Source organism: Xenopus laevis, chromosome 2S, assembly GCF_017654675.1.
Source record: "Xenopus laevis strain J_2021 chromosome 2S, Xenopus_laevis_v10.1, whole genome shotgun sequence".
NCBI lineage: Eukaryota > Metazoa > Chordata > Amphibia > Anura > Pipidae > Xenopus > Xenopus laevis.
In genome coordinates this window covers 30,246,249-30,266,823 of record NC_054374.1, presented here as the reverse complement: position 1 = coordinate 30,266,823, position 20,575 = coordinate 30,246,249, and the positions used below count along the sequence as shown (strand labels likewise).

Sequence of the window (20,575 nt, the reverse complement as noted above, 5' to 3'; positions counted from 1 at the left end):
GATAAAATAGGATTTTAAATATATTTTTTGGGTGACAGGTCCCCTTTAATGCATGAAGATCTAAATTACGGAAAGATCTGTTACCCGGAAAACCACAGGTCCCGAGCATTCTGGATAACAGATCCCATACCCGTGTATAATATTTTATATGAATCTTTCATTTTGTTACTTTATTTCGCTTTATTGTTAGGTGGAGGACAATGATGAAATGGGCACGGATCAAAATAAAAATAAGAGTCGAAAGAAAGCTGCCTATGCTGGAGGATTGGTCCTGGAACCCAAAGTGGGTAGGTTCAATTAAGAATATATTTCCCCAGTATTAAACTTATTCCACAAATGAAACTGAAAAGAACAAGCTTTTTTTTGTTGGAGAAGAACACATTTTCCCATGGATTTTGATTCCCAATATAAACAGTTCTATAGATGAAGACACACTTATTACATATAGGGGCAGATTTATCAGTGTGAGATTAGCACTCGCCACAGAAAAATTCTCTTTCTATTGATTCATATATAATTTTTAGAATCATATTTATCAATGGAGTTCATTGGAGTTCTGTGGTGAGTTCTAATCTCACACTTTGATAAATCTGCCCCTAAAATTACATTTGATCCCTAAAACCCCAGAAATGTTACAAAATAAAAGTAAATGTAAACATCAATTGTGCTTAGAAAATTAGAAAAATAGGAGCCCTTGACTATTAGTCCACTAGGCATTAGTTCAGGATTATGAATATAATGGCTAGTAGTACAATCCAATTTAACACAAACCATGTTAGGACATTTTAGGGTAAGTCCACACAGGTCGTTTTGGGGAGATCTGGTTGCCTGGCGACTAATCGAAAAACGCCAGCGCTAATCACACGCGGCGGTTCGTTTTCCGAAGTCACCCGAACTTTCCTCGTGAAAACTAACCGACGTGTGTGATTAGCGCCGGCGTTTTGTTTTCATTTTAGCCGGCGTAGAGTCAGGGAAGGCATTTGGGGAGATTGCTTGCCGCAACAACGAGGCGATTAGTCGCCAGGCGAGCAAATCTCGCCAAAACGCCCTGTGTGGCCTGACCCTTAAGGAATAAACAATCTATTCTGGATGTATTTATGTGGTTTACTGATTTACATTTTATAGCTTTGGTTATATGGACTTCTTTAGCAAAGGTTCCATCCTGCCTCGTATAGTTACTGCTGCACATCTCTTGGTAGTTTTTTGCTCCTCAAACACTCTCTGCTGCTCCACTGGTGGTCGTTTGTTGCTCAGTCTTTGTTTATTTTTTTATTTTTTTTTAGGTTTCTATGACAAATTCATCTTGCTTCTCGATTTCAACAGTTTGTACCCCTCCATCATTCAGGAATACAATATCTGCTTTACTACAGTGCACAGAGAGGCTCCCTCAACACAGAAAGTAAGTCGTCAGGTCTTCTGTTTGGTAAACATACTGGGCAAACTACAGTATTTCTACTTTCCTTTCCATATGTCATTCTGCTTCCAAACCCTCCCTTTACTTCTTCTCTTATTATGTCTGTCATTTTCACTCCCTTCCCACTAAATTTCATTTTCCCATTTCCCTCTGAGAATCGAAAAATAATTATATAGTTCCAGCACCCTAATAAAATATTTAGATTTATCCTGTAAGTCACAGGGGACTGTTTGATGTGAAGCTAGTATAGGGCCTAAGTGTGCAAAGTAGTGGGACCCCCTATGTCCTAATAATATAAGGCTTTAGTGCACCCTCAGTATGGCTTTCTGTGCCCAGTGCACCCCTGGTATGCCAGGCAGTTCCCAATATACCCAGGGAATGTCACACATGTAAGAAATTGCATGTATGTTATTTCTCACAGTCACCAGGGCACTTACTGTATGTTATGCAACTCCTAGCCAATTACAGTGCACAGAACACCCACTATATATCACACAGTGGTGTCTCAGTGCACCCAGTGTAGGTTATACTGTGCCTGGTATTACAGGTATGGGATCCATTATCCAGAAAGCTCAGAATAATGGAAAAGCCATCTTCCATAGACTCCATTATAATTAGATAATCCTACTTTTTAAACATGATTTTTTTTTTTCTGTAATAATAAAACTGTACCTTGTACTTGAACTAAGGTATAGTTAATCCTTACTGGAAGAAAAGCCAACCTATTGGATTTATTTAATGTTTACATGATTTTCTAGTAGACTTAAGGTATGAGAATCCAAATTATGGAAAGATCTGTTATCTGGAAAACCCCAGGTCCCGAGCATTCTGGATAATAGGTCCCATACCTGTACCAGTTTAACCATGTATGCCACTTCTACAGTATGTCTCATAATGCTGAGTGCTGGCTAAAAGTGTCAAGTGCACCCAAGATATGTGACACAGTACCTAGCATAGCCACAATCTTCTAGCAATACCCATCGACAGTATGTCTTATAGTGCACAATGCACCCAAGCTTTGTCACACAGCATCTAGTAAACCCACAGTATGTGAACAGTATGACATACAGACTCCAGTGCAGCCACTGTATGTTATGGTGTGCAACCCAGCACAGCAACACAATCTCCAGAGCCTAATGAAACTATTTAGATCAGGGGTAGGCAACCCGCGGCTCCGGAGCCTCATGCGGCTCTTCATCCTGCTTGCTGTGGCTCAGTCTTGCGGCTTTGCCTGTCACATCGTCTATAGAGCCCTCGCACCTGCTGGCGGCTTCTTGAGTGTGCGACCGTGGTAAGCTAACCCTTAGCTTACCGCTGTCGCACACTCAAGCTGCCGCCAGCAGGTGCGTGGCCTGTATAGACATCTCAGGCAAGACCGAGCCGCAGCAAGATGATTCATTATGGTCCTTACCGTGGTCGCACACTCAGAACAAGAGAGAAGCCTCCAGAGTCCAACTGCAGCAGTTGCGAGGGCTATAGACGTGGATGTGACGCATATTTTAATGACGTCTATAGCCCTCGCCTTTAAACAGATGAGAACATTAGTATTTAATAGGAATGCACCGAATCCAGGATTCGGTTCGGGATTCGGCCTTTTTCAGCAGGATTCGGATTCGGCCAAATCCTTGTGCCTGGCCGAACCGAATCCGAATCCTAATTTGCATATGCAAATTAGGGGTGGCGAGGGAAATTGCGTGACTTTTTGTCACAAAAAAAGGAAGTAAAAAAAATTCCCCTTCCCACCCCTAATTTGCATATGCAAATTACGGTTCGGTATTGAGCCGAATCCTTTGCGAAGGATTCGGGGGTTCGGCCGAATCCAAAATAGTGGATTCGGTGCATCCCTAGTATTTAATAGGGCTATTCAGTGTTTAATTTATTTCAAAGTAGGCTTACACATGCACACTGCATATTTGTTTGTTGTATTCTGTTGTTGTAACAGTTAAAATAAAAAAATAAAAAAACGTTTAAAAGTTTATAAACTGTGTTCTGTTTTGCGGCTCCAGACTATTTTTCTTTAGTGGAAGAGGGGGCAAAATGGCTCTTTTGATCGTAAAGGTTGCTGACCCCTGATTTAGATGATAAATGAGAGATACACCCATCCGCTGACACACACAGCCATGGCACCCAAAATGACACATAACTCCAATGATTCATACAGTGCCTCACAACCTGATATGCACCAATACAATGCCATATAACCCTCAGTACAGATTACCACAAGTGTCCAGTTATCTCACAGTGAATCACAGAGTTTATTTTGCAACCATTGCATCTCACACCTTTTTAACATTTGTCTATCTGCATCCAATCTTTCTGAGTTAGTCTCTTGGCTAGTTTCCTGCCCATCTTCTATAGTTTTGCTTCTATGAACTCTTTTTGCCCCCAATAGTGTGGGTCACCTTTTTTCTTTACAGTTACATCCCCCTCTTCCTCCTAATACAAACACTGAATAGCTACCAATGTCTTAGCTTGTTATGACTTGTTGATAATGCTATGGTTAGTTTCCTCTTCATATGTTAGATAATACTCTAGAATTCTCACTGACCATGTTCTGCACATGCCCCTGGGTGAAGGGGACATTTGCATTAGACAAACTGAACTTAAATGTGGGTGAAAAAGTTGCTACAAATAAAAACACTGCATATGGCACCCATTTTAATCTCTATAAAATTACAGACTGAAATAACAGAATTCCTAAAGAATGAATCCATTTAAAGTAAGTGTAGGGCTCACTGGATCAGCATTCATGGATCGGTGGCACAGTGCTCTTCAAGAAAGTACTTCAGGTTGTTTGTGATGTTTATGGAAGACATACACTTGACCCAATATATTGGCACTCCTCATTTTTATTTAGCAGATTTTATTTATGCCAGGCTACTAAAGGAATTTATTACTTTGACTGCCAAACCACAGGGCTGTGAATTTTAGCAGATGCTACTGCAACTTACTTGTTATTCACCATATATATATATATTGGATAGATAACCAAATAACACAATTCAGATAGTGGGGATAATAAATGGAACTTGGGTACACTGATATTTGTGTCCTGCCCTTACATAATTGACATGAATTTTCCTTTGAAAGTGCTGTCTCTGTTGTTGGTTCAACATTAATTAATACAGTTATAAATCTGGGCAAAGCCCAAATACATAGTACAGGTACTTATACACTGAGTATATAATCATAAACAGGAGAAATGTGGAGTAATTAAAAGCCAAAGTTGCAACTAGTGTTGCCTAATGCTTTAACCCTTTCAATGCCAGCTGATTCTCATACTTTATTTGCCTTCAGTGCCAGCTGTTATTTGAACAATTTCTGGATCTGGAGCATCAACACTAAGATGCCAATTTGCTGACCTGAATTTATGCTGCATGGGAGCATCTGTATCACCTAAAGGAGAGGTACTTTGGGAAAGGTAGTGTTACCTGCTATTTGTGGTAACTGGTACTGGTCTGTTTTATTTAGTAGCCTAGGTTTTGTTATCAGACATATACACCCACATATGTTGCATAGTATTATCTTCATAAAATCTACTCTTATTGCTACCTGTCCTGCCATAGAAGAAATCACCAGCCATTTCTAATGCAACATTTTTTCTATAAAGCCAAATGTATCACTTATATCTTCCCCTAATTTGTAGAATAGGGTCTGTGCTATCTGATGATAGTGCTGCCGCATGCCACTCAGGCTGCCGCATGCCACTCAGACTCAAGCTAGCTGGATAGTGACAGTTTATTTTAACTGACTTTGTGCCAGTTAGGAGCAGGGTGTCCAGGAGTTTTCCCTTGGAGATTTTGTGACTAAATTGTGGATTAGAGAGTCAGAGCGACATTTTTTTGCAGGAAAAAAGTTTTTTATTACAGAGAGAAGAACAAGAGAAGAAGAAGTAGAAGAAAATCTGCAGAAAAGGAATTCAAATGGATAAAAAAAAGAAGACGAGAAGCAGAAGCCCAGAGGAGACCCCAACTGGTAAGCACAGAAAACATAAGCCACATTGCTAATTATTTAATCATTCATTCTGGCATTGGGTAGTCCCAAAAAGTTATCAAAAATAATTGCTGATAGGTTACTGTTGGTAAATGTACTGTTGCTATATAGCATATGTTATGAAGTTGTGCTATAGTACTTATGTTATTGAATCAGCTCCATAGTGTCCCAAATATATATATATAAAGAGGTCCTCTGCACTCAACCCATTATCACTATATTTAAGACAGAGACATTTTGTGCATACTGCTACTGAAAAATGCCTTACCCTTTATACAACACAGGGATTGTTTGTCCATATATTGCAATATATTTAAGCTGGCCAACTACGTCATCCCATATCTGGCCAGTCCTACGCTTAATTTTCATCTGATTCATTAAGAATTCCTCTGCTTAATTATACATTTTACAAAGGGACTAAGTTTTACCTGCAACTTACTTGCTGCTTTCAAAGAAAAAATCCCAAACTTGGCTGCCCTTTTATTAGACACCAGTGGGATCACCTGACTATAGCTGGGAAGGGTGGGAGCTACAATATGGAGCTGGTCACTGCTCCTGTATAACTATAACACACAAGGGAAAGTTGTGCTCACCACTAATTTTTTAAACCATTAGGCGGGGTGCAATGAGGGTGTGACCACAAAATACATATAGACAAATACAAGAGTCCTCTGTACTCAACTCCTCTGGCCAGCTTAAATATATTGCAATATATGGACAAACAATTCCTGTTTTTTTTAAAGGGTAAGGCATTTTTCAGTAGCAGTATGCACAAAATGTTGCTGTCTTAAATATATTGATAATGGGTTGAGTGCAGAGGACTCTTGTATTTGTCTACATGTATTTTGTGGTCACACCCTCATTGCACCCCGGCCTATAAGGGCCTATTTAGAAACATTCAAATTACTATTTTTTGACAAATTGGAACCACAAAAAGCATTAATATAAAACTTTGGCAAGTAAAAGCAGTTGACGTCCTTGACAAGTCAATAGGAGCTGTGCTGATCTTAGTGAACCTTTTTTTAGCCATTCAGCGTTTTAGAGGTGTTTGGATTTTTTTTGCTAGTAATTGTCAGGAAAATGCAAATTTTTTGAGATTTTCAAGGTTTTCTAAATTTATAGAGCATTATTCAGCATTTTTGTTTGTGCTTTTTATATGTGGATATTTTAATAAATTACAAGGCAATAATGATTAATTTAGAGCAATGGAGTTTAACTGCTAAAATGGAAACGTTGATAAATACGCTTCTAGAAATTCCATAGGAATGAATAGAAAATAGGTGAGTTTTCTGTTTAAGCTCTAATATCACACTTTGATAAATCTACCCCTTAGAGGCACATTTATCAAGGGTCGATTTTCAAATTCATGCAAGTTTTTTTAAAACTTCCATAAACTCCCATGAACTCGAAATTTATTATCAAAATCTAATTTTCTAAACTTGGTTGAATGGGATTGACCCAAAAACTCGAATCGAATTTAATTTGAATTTTAAAAACTCGATTCGAGTTTTTTCTCCGAAAAAAAACTTGATTGTCAGGAAGGCTGCAAACATCACCAAATTGATCCTTGGGCCTCTCCCATTGACTTATACATCAATTTGACAGGTTTCAGGTGGCAAACAGTCAAATTTGAGTTCTTAAAGGATCAGAGTATGATAAATCTCGAAAATTTAATTTGACTATTTAAAAAAGCTTGAATCCAATTTGGATAACTCCCTAGTCGAATTTGACAGTTTTGGCCTTAAAAAAACTCGAATTAGAAATTACACCCTTGTTAAATCTTCCCCTAGTGTATATCTATGGAATACAATTTAAATCTCATATTTTTTATTCCTCTAGACACAAGAGCACAGAAGAGGTATCGAGTGGACGACACAACTCCGCCGCCCTTCAATATCAACAACTATCAGCTCATAAAAAAGCTGGGGAAGGGCTCCTTTGGCAAGGTAAGTGAATAATCGGCAGTAGGGGGTACATTATCCCTTATAATCCATGAGTGATGCTCAGAGTTCCCTGTATAACTCAGCCTGCAGCCTTGTGCCTTTATATGGTCACAGAGCAACCCCTCAGTGACTTCTAATATCCTTATCATTTACAGTAGGGGGTACATTATCCCTTATAATACATGAGTGATACTCAGAGTTCCCTGTATAATTCAGCCTGCAGCCTTGTGCCTTTATATGGTCACAGAACAACCCCTCAGTGACTTCTAATATCCTTATCATTTACAGTAGGGGGTACATTATCCCTTATAATACATGAGTGATACTCAGAGTTCCCTGTATAATTCAGTCTGCAGCCTTGTGCCTTTATATGGTCACAGAACAACCCCTCAGTGACTTCTAATATCCTTATTTACAGTAGGGGGTACATTATCCCTTATAATACATGAGTGATACTCAGAGTTCCCTTTATAATTCAGCCTGCAGCCTTGTGCCTTTATATGGTCACAGAACAACCCCTCAGTGACTTCTAATATCCTTATCATTTACAGTAGGGGGTACATTATCCCTTATAATACATGAGTGATACTCAGAGTTCCCTGTATAACTCAGCCTGCAGCCTTGTGCCTTTATATGGTCACAGAACAACCCCTCAGTGACTTCTAATATCCTTATCATTTACAGTTATCATAGGCTTCCACTACTTGGTCCATTAGTGACCATATTGCAACTAATTACTAGCTGTATTACTGGCACATGCAGTACTTCTTTATCAGAGTTGTTAGTCCATTCCTTTGTCTTGTAGCAATTAAAGGGGAACCATCACAAAAATACAATTTTAATACAATGTAGATCACATAAAAACAGTCAACTTTGTAAATATGATTGATTAAAAGTTATGTTTAGTTTAATAGCTAAAGATTTATAGCTGACTCACTGCATTCTCTCTGCATCATTAGTCCACTGAGCTCAAGGTCACGGTCGTGTTTTGATTGACAGGAGTAGGTTACTTTTTATTGGTTGCTAGGCTCGGCACAGGTATTTCACCTGCAATTTTTTTGGGACATTAGGCCCACGTAACACATTCTCCTTGCAGGCATATCCTCATTTATTGCGCCTCTCTTTTTAAAAAATTGTGCAAGGTAAAATATATAAATTGTGTTTTTTCTCCATTGTATTTTATATGTAAATATTTTACCCAATAGCCAACTAAAAGAGACCTGTGCCAATGCTTACAGCTATATGAGTAAGCGCTTTTTAGAAGATGGCAGTGAAAGGCACAAGTCTTTTAGTTTTTTATTGGGTAGTTTCATATAGGCAACAAATTAGAAAAGGGTTTCCCTGGGCACTCAGAGGCCATGAGTGGGGCATTCCATTGCGATCAGGGGCGCATTTGGTCAGGATAAGAGGGGCATATTGAAATGATCAGCGGGGTATACAGAGAGTATTAGCAGGGCACCCTTCAAAGTTGAATTATAAAATGTATTCAGTAGTTTGTGGTTTAATTTGGTATATAAAGGGATCTAAGGCTACATGCAGAGTTTCTTCTTGAGATGGACTAAAATGATGGCTATTAAAATGAAGACCTAAAATAAATACTCTCCTGGACTCCCCCCAATAACAACAGCGGTAGTTAACAAGAGACTATGGGGAATAAAATCAGCACCTCAGTTACGCAGGCTGTGTAGCCTAGAGCCTTGAGTAGGGGACTTCACAGATATTCAGCATCATCTAGATAAGAAGTGGAGATAACATCCTCAGTGAGGAGTCTATAGTAGCGAGAGTTGGTGCCTATAGTAACAGTGGGATAATAGTCTCTGGGAAGGGAGTGTGACTGTGGGATAGCAGGTATAGTAGGGAGAGATGGTGCCTATAGTAACAGTGGTTAATAGTCTCTGGGAAGGGAGTGTGACTGTGGGATAGCAGGTATAGTAGGGAGAGATGGTGCCTATAGTAACAGTGGTTAATAGTCTCTGGGAAGGGAGTGTGACTGTGGGATAGCAGGTATAGTAGGGAGAGATGGTGTCTATAGTAACAGTGGGATAATAGTCTCTGGGAAGGGAGTGTGACTGTGGGATAGCAGGTATAGTAGGGAGAGATGGTGTCTATAGTAACAGTGGATAATAGTTTCTGGGAAGGGAGTGTGACTGTGGGATAGCAGGTATAGTAGGGAGAGATGGTGCCTATAGTAACAGTGGGATAATAGTCTCTGGGAAGGGAGTGTGGCTGTGGGATAGCAGGTATAGTAGGGAGAGATAGTGCCTAGGTTAATGGAAGCTATGCAAACCAAAAGGCTGCAGCATCGAAACATGGGACATTTGGGAAAGGAAATAAAAAAATAAGCACTTCAGAATCAGAGCAGCCAGATCTTCCCATCACCTTTCCCAGATAGAGAATACTTTACACCAATAGAATACAATAAAACACTTCGGGGCTCTCCCTCCTTTTTGTGGTTGTACTTGATGTACTTGACTGAGAGAATGTGCAGACCTGACAGCCTTACTTTTCTCACAAGGAGCTTCCACAGTAACAGTTGGTGTGAGGATGCTATTCAGCATGGAGGAGGGTGGGACTTTGCTAGTTGCTAGGTGACATCATAGCTAGTGAGAAGCCACTCCCATTCAGCAGTAGCTTGAACTATCTCTCAGAGAAAGCACCCTCATTGCATGTAGTAATATGTCATTTTACAAAAAAAGTAAGCATTTCTGCTAAAGAAATATATTTAAAGATATTATTATTTCCACCTCAACTATCCATTTGGAGAATTTGATTTTCACGATAGATCCCCTTTAAGGCAAAACATCTATTTTACCCTTTATCTTGACCATCATATCCCTATATCCTGACTTGCACAGCTTTATGTGAATTTTTTGAAAGATGTTCTCTTTAGGGGTTCAGAATGTTTATACTTTCAGACATCATCTCTATGAGTTGTCCATTTTTGTCCATTTAACACATCAATAATATCAGATTTGTTTGTGTCCTTACAAGGGACTCAATAACAATTACTCCCTTAATGCTCCTTTTGTAGGTGATGTTGGCTTCTTATACCATCAAGAGCCAGCTCGTCGCTGTGAAGATAATAAAGAAGAAAAAGAAGACAGACTACCATGATATCGAGATGGAGGCTACAATACTGCGGTTAGGTCACACATGTCCATTTCTTAGTCGGGCATATGCAATCTTCCAAACTGAGGTATTACTATTATTACTACTACAGGGCTTCTCTTCCACTTCTTACAAATACTTACACCACTGACAAAAGTATTTCATTTAATATATTTGCAATTTCGCAAAGCCCTGTTACCTCATAAGCAAATCTGAGCAGTACTCAGGATGGGCGCTGGTAGTAAGTATGTTGAGGGTGGGATCCATTAAATATGAGTTTTATAAGTGTTTTTATTTTTTGTAACAATAAATGGACACCAACAACATAAATTAACACATAAACATGCTTCTCTGCTCCGTTGAATTGCTCTGTTTGACAGGAGCATATATAGGTATCTGAAATGATATCTCTTTGTCTGTGGTAATGATATTCCTCTGTTCTGCTCTATCCAATTCTATTTTTGTACCTATTGTTTTATAACCAGTCACTCGTGTTGTTCATCTTGGAGTATGCCAGAGGTGGAACGCTGCACAAGCTTATCAAACGTCACCGATATCTGAACAGCCAGGAAGCACAGTAAGTGACAAATTTCTTTGGACGTGGTGGTAGCTCCAGGTTTCCTTTGCGCCAGTAGACGCACTAGCACCGAATTCCCCAAAAGAGGCAGGATATATATATATTTAATCTAATGATTTTTAATTTTTTCTTTAAAAGGTTTTATTCGGCGGAACTTGTCCTGGGTTTGAAGTACCTGCATAAGTATGGGATTATTCATCGGTAAGAACATTGCTCAAATTCCTCTCTTTTGATTTCATTTTATTCCTGGGCCTATTTTCTACACCCTTAACATGTCTTATCCTGCTCATTTCAGCTCCCATCTTGCAAACTCCATTGTGAATAAAAACCTGTCAATATACAGATCATCCCACATGTACCGTTGCTTAAATTAGTCAAATAAATTATTGGTACTTTATGATAAGGCAAAGTGTAACTTGCTGGTGCCATCTGTCATCTAAATAGATGATGATAACACAATTGCACAGGCATATACACTTTATCTTGGCTCCTGTAGCCTCATTTTGCTTTATTGTGTCTATTCCTGTATTCTTAGTTATGTCTTACCCATGTTACTTTTTTATGTCTTGTTTTTCATACTCAATCACAATCTTTCTGTTCTCCTTCAATTTCTGTTCTTATATTTCATTTTCTGTTTTCCATCATGTTCAGTTAATGGGTTAGGATCCCTTGTCATTTCTCCTATCATTCCCAGTTGACTTTCTCTGACTTCCTATATTTAATACCAAACTCATATGTGTTTTACAGCGACCTCGAGCCAAGAAACATCTTACTGGATGAAGAGGGACACGTGCAGATCGCCGATTTTGGCTTTGCCCAGGCTAGAAAGTTTGACTCAAAGGCTTGTCATGGTACTGAAGGAGCATCGGGATATATGGCACCTGAGGTATGAAATATAGTTTTTAAAGGGATATTGGCATGACCTGTTTTTTTATTTTACAGGTATGGGACCTGTTATCCAGAATGCTCGGGACCTGGGGTTTTCCAGATAACGGATCTTTCCGTAATTTGGGTCTTCATGCCTTAAGTCTACTAGAAATTCATTTAGACATTAAATAACCCCAATAGGCTGGTTTTGCTTCCAATAAGGATTAATTATATCTTAGTTGGGATCAAGTACAAGCTACTGTTTTATTATTACAGAGAAAAAGGAAATCATTTTTAAAAATTTGGATTATTTGGCTAAAATGGAGTCCATGGGAGATAGCCATTCCGTAATTCGGAGCTTTTTGGATATCGGGTTTCCGGATAAGGGATCCTATACCTGTAATATAATTTACTCACCGTTTTATATTATTTTTTTATTCCCATAGCTGCTGTATGCATTTTGCTCATATGCTGGGTTGGGGGAGGGTGTATACCATAGTGGTATTACTTTAGTTTATGAGCATCCCGTAATCCTAGTTATAACTGATAACATGTTGATTTAAATATCATGTAAGAACAGGGAGAAGTGATTCACAGGCCACAGACTGGACAAAGTAGTAATGGCACCCAATGCAAATACTACATGGCCCAGTTGCATGCTTCTTGACATCCACGCTTATCACTCTCCCCCTCTCCACAGCTCAGACTGCACACAAAATACCTCAAACTACTGCTTGGTTCACCCACCCCCCACACAGCTCAGCACTCACTATTCAATTGCCCCCCCCCCCACTGCATTTCCTAGCTAAGAAGCTATGACTTTTAGGTCTCTAGCTATCTGTATAAATCAGTCCTTAAATTGTCTGTACTCATTATTTCAGGAAAAAAACTTAATCAAAAATAATTTTGTTTAACGTGGATGGCAATGTTAGAAAACCCATTATTAAGGAGTTACAGATGAGGCAGGAATAATATGAAGAATTCTTTGAGTATTTCTTGTTGTTTGATGAATAATCCCATCTTTTCAAGGTTTTGGAGGACGTTCCATACAACTCATCAGCGGACTGGTGGTCGTTCGGTGTTGTCGTCTATGAAATGGCCACTGGCAAGCTGCCCTTTTCACCAAATGGAACCTTTCAAGAACAGCTGGACAACATCACTAACACGGAGCCATATTATCCAGAAACGCTTACACCTGAATTTCGTGACTTCATACAACAGGTTAGTAAAGAGTCACTGAAATTTTAATTGAACATTTAGTAAAAGAAAAGCTGTTGTATTTGCTGAATTGATTTTTTAACCAAAAAACTATTTATTTTTAACAAAGTCTAATGGTTTCAAGGTACCTTTAATTTGCAGGAACAGTTGTGACCGCTAATATAGATAGTTCTCCAGAAGAGGTGGTCAGAGGCTCGATAATGCAGACACAGTCTTAAATGGGTGTGTTGTATCTAACAGCAAAGTCTTCTTCCCATTATAGTTTTTTATAGCTGTACTATGCATTGTTCTGGAGATTTCTCTGCTGAATGATGACTGTTGCTTTTCAGTATATTGGCATGTCTGGTGTCTCATCTCTGCCTCTGTCTTCTGTGTGTGTTGGTCTCTTTTCTACTTATGTCATGCCTCCATATTTGTGTTACATGCACTCCTTTCTTTTTCTGACACTTCCTCTCTGCCTTTTCCCTTCTAGTCTTCTCAATAATCTGCTGCTCCCAGGCCCAGACAGACAATCTGTGTATTCTTGCTAATGCTGTGGGGCTGCTGTAAGATGCCAGAGACAGTCACTGTTTAGTGGGGTTGTGGGGTCTTCTTGAGCCTCAGTGTACTTAAAATACTAGGACCTATTTTGAATCCTATTCCTGACATGGTTGCTGCCATTAAAGTAAACCTTTTGCTTGTGTCAAATGAGCCATTTTCCTTTTGACTTTATTTGGTTGTAAACCTCCCACAGTGTTTATATTAAACATTCCATTATGATTGCACAGCTATAGTAGTATTATAATCTAGAGGGTTCTCTTTTGAGGCGTTACATGATTTTAAGCACTGGATGCTGGCAGTTACTAAAGATGAGTTTGTGGGTATGAAATGATGATCTCTAATTAATATAAAAATAATGTTTAACCTTTAAAATGCATTTCAACAGATCAGTATCTGCAGTGTTGATCAAATATCCAACACACTGATCATCTGGATGCCTGGAAAGGCCATTCATAGCATTAGCTATGAATTATTTAATTTTTCTTATTAAGCATTTAATTTGCAATTTCTTAAACAACTATTTATTTATTTATGTTCTAGCTCTTGAAGACGAAGGTAGAACATCGCCTTGGAGTCTACGCCAATGCCCAGGACCACCCATTTTTTTCATCAGTTAATTGGGAGACAGTAAAAGAACGAAGCATGGTGCCCCCTCTAAAACCAAGAATTGTAAGTGCATAACTGATTCCAGCAATTTAATAGCATTGAGCACTCCCCCGCGGAACATACACGGCACTCAGAGTCAACTTGATTAGTAGCATTTCTGCCTATCCTTTCAAGCAATTCCTATCTTGTTCTGATCCTTTCTGAAATGGATTTAATTTACTGTGTGAGACATTTAATAGACAGTCAAAAAACATCAATGGTCAGGGGCAGTACACATGTTTTTTTTTATATGGACTGCAGGTGGTTTAAAATAAATAGTGCAGAGGTACAATTCCCCTTACACAGTGGGGGTGACATGCAGGTGACCTGAAATCTGGTGACGTATGTGCAGATGTCCTGTCAATGGTACACTTATTTAGTCTGCATGTGCCCCAGCATGGCCATCCATGCAGGGAGTAGGCACTTGGTGAACACTGTCAGAGCAAACATGGTGAGGCACATTATATCATTAGTGTTTCCCCCATTTGGAGTTTGGGCTGTAACATTATCCCTTGTCCTCAGATTTCATTAAATACCCCTTACCCCGGGTGCCATCTTTGGGCTCATCCCTTGCCTTAGTTACAACTTGGTAATGATGCTATTAGTATGTTTCCTATCACTTTGGCAAAATGTAATAATTACTGTATAACTGTGTTGTTTTATCATTTCTTATAGAAACAAATTGATATGCTCAGCAACATTCCCTTCCCAGAAAACAAAATCAGAAAGACCGGCATGAACAAGGAATTCACCTACATAGATCCGAGTTGGCTAGACAAGTAATTGTGCCATCACCAAGGTAAAGGTTTGACGTAGGCTAACATTTTATTTCATCAATAGTTTAGTTAAGAATATTAATTTTAAGAATTAATTGTAGAAAATATTCCTGTGCTAAAACACAATTCTTTTGAGCTCTATTGACTGCCTCCCTGTATTTCCCACTGAGCAATCACTGCTATCAGTAGACTCTCTTGTGTTCTGTGGTATCACCACAGGGGAGGGGGTAGACATAGCTAATGAACTCTGATTGGTCATTTATATATATATATATATATATATATATATATATTATATATATATATATATATATTATATATATATATATATATATATATATATATATATATATATATATATATATATATATATATATATATTCCATATAAAATATAGTCTGAAATATACTCATGATACTTAATGGTGTGTTAGAGGAATTCTGGAAGAAATCTTCTTGTCTGAATCACTCTGCTACTTCATTTCTTACATTCTTCATACCTGTGGTGGAATGTAATAAAAGTCGCAAAGCGCAAACCAATTAGCAGAAATAAGAATAAAAAGTCTCATTTCCAATGTAATACTCTTCCTTAAACTGTTATTACATTGTGAATTTTAATTGCGCATTGCAAATTTTATTTGCGCATTGTCCACTTTGAAGAAGTGCTTGAAGGTGTCGTTATCTTTTGGAGCAAACATAACAACTTTTTCAGTAAGAAGTTTTATTACATTCACTGCGCACTGGCCCTAACTATAAAATTCGCAAAACTTCTTCCACTCACGGAAGTGTTCGGGTTCTCAAAAACGATATTAAATTCGCACAAAGGTAAATTTATTCACAGAGTAAACTGACAAAAGAGCAATTTATTTTCCCTAGCAGATTCGAGAGAGGGGGATACTAGAAACGGTCTCAACTGGGTTTCCCAATTCAGATACCTAGGCATAGAGATTACCAGAGATACATCCAAGTTTTGCGAGATCAATCTAGACCCCATCGTTGCCAAATTTAAGAATGATGCTATGCACTGGATGAAGCTCCCGTTAACGTTTTGGGGCAGAATCAACTTATTTAAAATGATTTACCTCCCGAAATTCCTTTACCCACTCCAAAATGCTCTGATAATGTTGACAAACCGCTTCTTTACTAAACTTAATAGTGAAATAAGATCATTTGTCTGGGCAAATAAATCCCCTCGAGTCGGATGGGACACTCTAACAGTCTCGTATCACACGGGTGGGCTGGCTTTACCTAATATGCAGCACTATTATTTTGCAGGACAATTAACATATGTGCATAATTGGTTCAATCCAGACCCTGATAATCCTCTAACAGCCTTACACGGAAATATTATGGGATCACTAGAGGCCCTACGTAACGCGCCATATAGGTCCATGAAAGACATGCCAGTCTTACCGGAGGTACTTAGCACCCCTATCAGAGTATGGGATATAGTAATGAAACAGAAGTCAAGTGTCAATAATACTACCTTCCCGCATATGCCCATTTGGAGGAACTCTAATCTCCAGCAGTTCCTTGATCTTCCTGACTTCTATAACTGGTCCCAGATAGGAGTAAAATGATTATCTGATCTAACAGCAGATGGAATTTTCCCCCAATTTGAAGTGCTGGAAAAAAAAATAGGAAACCATAGTTTACAGTTTTTTAGGTATCTGCAGTTACGCAATGCCTTTCAGTCACAATTTTGTTCCCTCAAACTGGAAATGGGCACAACCATATGGGAGGATAGGCTCTGGGAGCCCAAGACTGAAAAGTTGCTCTCTCAGCTATATAAATTGCTGCCTCCAACTACACCTACCCCCTTTGCCAAAGCAAAACTTAAATGGATTAAGGTGGTTCCTGCGCTTGGGGAGGAACAATGGGAAGAAGTGACTGATCATATATATGATTTTCTAATTGCCACTAGGGATAGATCCATACAATTTAAATTCTTCCACCAAGTGTATATTACTCCACTTAAGCTGAAAATTATGGGGAGATCGTCCAATGCTGAGTGCCCAAAATGTCAAGCTGCAAACGTGGGCTTTGTGCATATGGTGTGGTAATGTCTGCACATCAGCAGATACTGGTCTGAGCAGTTGGCTTTGCCAAGGGTTAAGTCTCCAGAAGTGTGTCTCCTGGGAGTAGTTGAGGATCTCCTTCCCCGGTCTAATTCAAGGAAACTAATGAGAGCAATCCTGTTTTATGCGAAAAAAATAATTGCCATTAAATAAATGCATGAGTTCTGAGTCACCGAAATTGTTAGACTGGATAACACTGGTGAAGAAAACCTTACCACTTATAAAACTAACATATGTAGCTCGAGGCTCTCCTACAAAATTCGATAATATTTGGGCCTCATGGTTAGATGCCAACCCAACACTTGAGCTCGCAGAGGTACCCCCTGCCTAGATATTCCCAGTGCAAAGACCATTAATCAGGGATACAGACTGTTTTTTTTTTTACTGTATATGTATTGTGATTGCTCTGTCACAAGATCCATCCAGTGATATTGGGTAAGTATGTCATTCCTCCAACAACCAATGGGAGATGTTACTATTTATGGACATTTGTCTATGAGTGACTTTTGTAATTGTTACTTTGCATTACCACTCTGGTTGCCAGCCAAGATGTGGCACTCCATAAATCAAACTTAGAATCTACTAGTTCATGCACACTGGTACTTGTGTATCAGAGGCTTAGATTCTACACTCCCTGGAAAAAGGAATAATAACTGTAGTTGAACCCAATCCTGGCCACCCATCTCGACTATTCATTGCAGGCAATAAAGATAATAGCTATAGATTTTTCTATTATCTATATAACATCTGATGTAAATTATAAAAACCTGAAACAAGATGACAACTCAACTCCTTTCTTTTCCACAGCTGGCTTCTCAACACGCATAATAACTGACTCATTTGGTGCAGGTTTGTAGCACTGTGGATAAGGTAAGTAAGACCAAGGTAGCCGGTGGCTATTTTTTTATTTTGTTTTAGGTTTAAAAAAGAAAAGAAAACCTTTTCCTCCTTTTCCCAGTTATGGTTTTATCTCTACTTTCCAATGTAGCCTCTGTACTTTCTCTTTACTTTCTTAAATAAGACAAAATGGGATTTATAAGTGCAAAACAAGCCCCTGATAATAATAGGAAGCTTATTAACTTGCCCAACTAGACCAATAATAAATTAAATTAAAACAGTGAAGGCACTGTATGTAATTTAACATAGATAAAGAATCGATATTTATTAAGGTTGTTTTCTTAATATTAGTAAAATATTTAAAAAAGCATAAAAATAGAAAAAGTATATAAGGCTAAAAGTATAATGCACACAGTCCTGGTGCTTATACCCCACAATTTAAAAACAGGGGTATTCATTCAAATGGATCCACTCAGGCCATGAAGCAAACATAAAATTTATAAAGCATCCTCAAAAAAACCAGGGGAAGCAAATATTCACTCCTGGTAACTTTAAGAGCTGAAATTGCTGGATTGATTCCCAGCATTTCTTTTAACAAGGTCTGTGATCTCACTAGAGGGAAGGGATGGGGGTGGGCATAGCTAGTGGGTTGTGAGTGGTCATTTATCAATTTTTGGCCAATCACAATGCACTAGTGGCGTCCCTCTATTGATACAACAAACCGCAACCAAGTTTTAACGTAACTTCCCAAACAGTTAACTTTTAAGCTAAAAGTAATCTTATCAGATACTCAGCTAGACCCTTAGGCTAAGGCCACACTAGGCGATAGCGCCGCGATTTGACTCGCGGCGACTTTTTGCCGCGACTTTTCAGCCGCAATCGCTGGGGAAACTTTTGCGCTGGCGTCTATGGGGAATCGCAAGCGTAAAAACACACGCGGCGATCTTTTTTCTATTGTCGCTCGAAATCGCCTAGCGAGGCAATTTCGAGCGACAGTAGAAAAAAGATCGGCGCGTGTGTTTTTACGCTGGCGATTTTTCGCGATTCCCCATAGACGCCAGCGCAAAAGTTTCCCCAGCGATTGCTGCTTAAAAGTCGCGGCGAAAAGTCGCCGCGAGTCAAATCGCGGCGCTATCGCCTAGTGTGGCCTTAGCCTTAATTAGCACCATAATACAGCATTTAAGGTAGAGAAACAAACACTTTTTTAATACTGCTTTGATAAAAATTGGCTTCTCGAGTCCCATTTTAATGTAGCTTTAATCCTATATTCATCACCAACACAAAGACCTAGCCACATTTTCCATTCTAAATTTCTTCCTTTGCAATGTCTCTGTGCTTTCTCTAATGGTTTGGTTAGACCCCCTTGTTAACAAAATCTTTAAGAAGACAAAATGGGATTTATAACTGCAAAAAAAGCCCCTGATAATAATAATTATAATAATAGGAAGCTTATTAACTTGCACAAATAGATCCATAATAAATTAAATTGAAACAGTGAAGTCACACTATGTAGTTTAACATAGATACAGAATAGGTATTTATTAAGGTATTTTTCTTAATATAGCAATATATTTAAAAAAAACACAAAAATAGAAAAAGTATATAAGGCTTACAGTATAATGCTCAGAGCCCTGCTGCTTATACCCCACACTTTAAGCAAGCCAGAATATACTTAAAACAGGGGTATTCATTCAAATGGATCCACTCAGGCCAGTAAGCAAACAGAAAACTTATAAAGCATCCTCAAAGAAGCCAGGGGAAGCAAAAAGTCACTCCTGGTAACTTTAAGAGCTGAAATTGCTGGATTGATTCCCAGCATTTCGTTTAACAAGGTCTGTGATCTCACTAGAGGGAAGGGATGGGGGTGGGCAAAGCTAGTGGGTTGTGAGTGGTCATTTATCAATTTTTGGCCAATCACAATGCACTAGTGGCGTCCCTCTATTGATACCACAAACCGCATCCAAGTTTTAAAGTAACTTCCCAAACAGTTAACTTTTAAGCTAAAAGTAATCTTATCAGATACTCAGCTAGACCCTTAATTAGCACCATAATACAGCTTTAGAGGTAAAGAAAACAAAAACTTTTTAAATACTGCCTTGATAAAAATTGGCTTCTCGAGTCCCATTTTAATGGACCTAGCTAAATTTTCCATTTTAAATTTCTCCATAGAATAAGGGCAGAGAGAGGGGTATATCTCTCAATGAATTAAAAAGTAGTTGGTGACTTGTCCCTTTTAAACATAAAACATATCACTTATTTTTAAACATAAAACTTATTTCACATCTAGAAAATATGGCCATAGGAACAAATAAAAATGCATCACTGCAGGCAGTTTCCCAGTGTTTCCTGCAAATCTGTAGCCAGTGTGCATACTTTATTGTGGTCTGTGATATCACTAGAGGGGAGGGCTGGGGGTAGGTATAGCTACTGGTCAGTGACGGGTCAATTTATTTTAAAATCTATGGCCAATCACAAGCCACCAGTGGTACCCCTCTAGTGATATCTCAAACAACATTACATTTTATTCTTATGAAAAACTTATGATTTATCAGGTAGAATTCTTAACTTCCAGACATGCTC

The 20,575-nt window shown here is 38.6% G+C and overlaps 2 protein-coding genes across 2 annotated transcripts in view; both read left to right on the top strand.

The window, feature by feature from the left end:
- The window catches only part of LOC121400385 (DNA polymerase alpha catalytic subunit-like), a 30,956-nt gene extending 26,047 nt beyond the window's left edge, over positions 1-4,909 (top strand). Inside the window, exons 10-12 of the mRNA XM_041583298.1 lie at positions 191-287; positions 1,284-1,399; positions 4,712-4,909. Coding sequence (XP_041439232.1) covers positions 191-287; positions 1,284-1,399; positions 4,712-4,759 — 261 coding nt within the window. The 3' untranslated portion in view covers positions 4,760-4,909. The remainder of the gene's footprint in view (positions 1-190; positions 288-1,283; positions 1,400-4,711) is intronic.
- Positions 4,910-5,038: 129 nt separating this feature from the next.
- LOC121400438 (protein kinase C delta type-like) lies at positions 5,039-18,898 on the top strand. The gene is made up of 10 exons (XM_041583545.1): positions 5,039-5,389; positions 7,247-7,353; positions 10,382-10,546; positions 10,944-11,035; positions 11,174-11,236; positions 11,783-11,921; positions 12,932-13,123; positions 14,201-14,329; positions 14,981-15,104; positions 17,966-18,898. The coding sequence occupies exons 1-9, from the start codon at positions 5,338-5,340 to the stop codon at positions 15,086-15,088; spliced, it is 1,047 nt and encodes a 348-aa protein (XP_041439479.1). The 5' UTR covers positions 5,039-5,337; the 3' UTR covers positions 15,089-15,104; positions 17,966-18,898.
- The last annotated feature ends 1,677 nt before the right edge of the window (positions 18,899-20,575 follow it).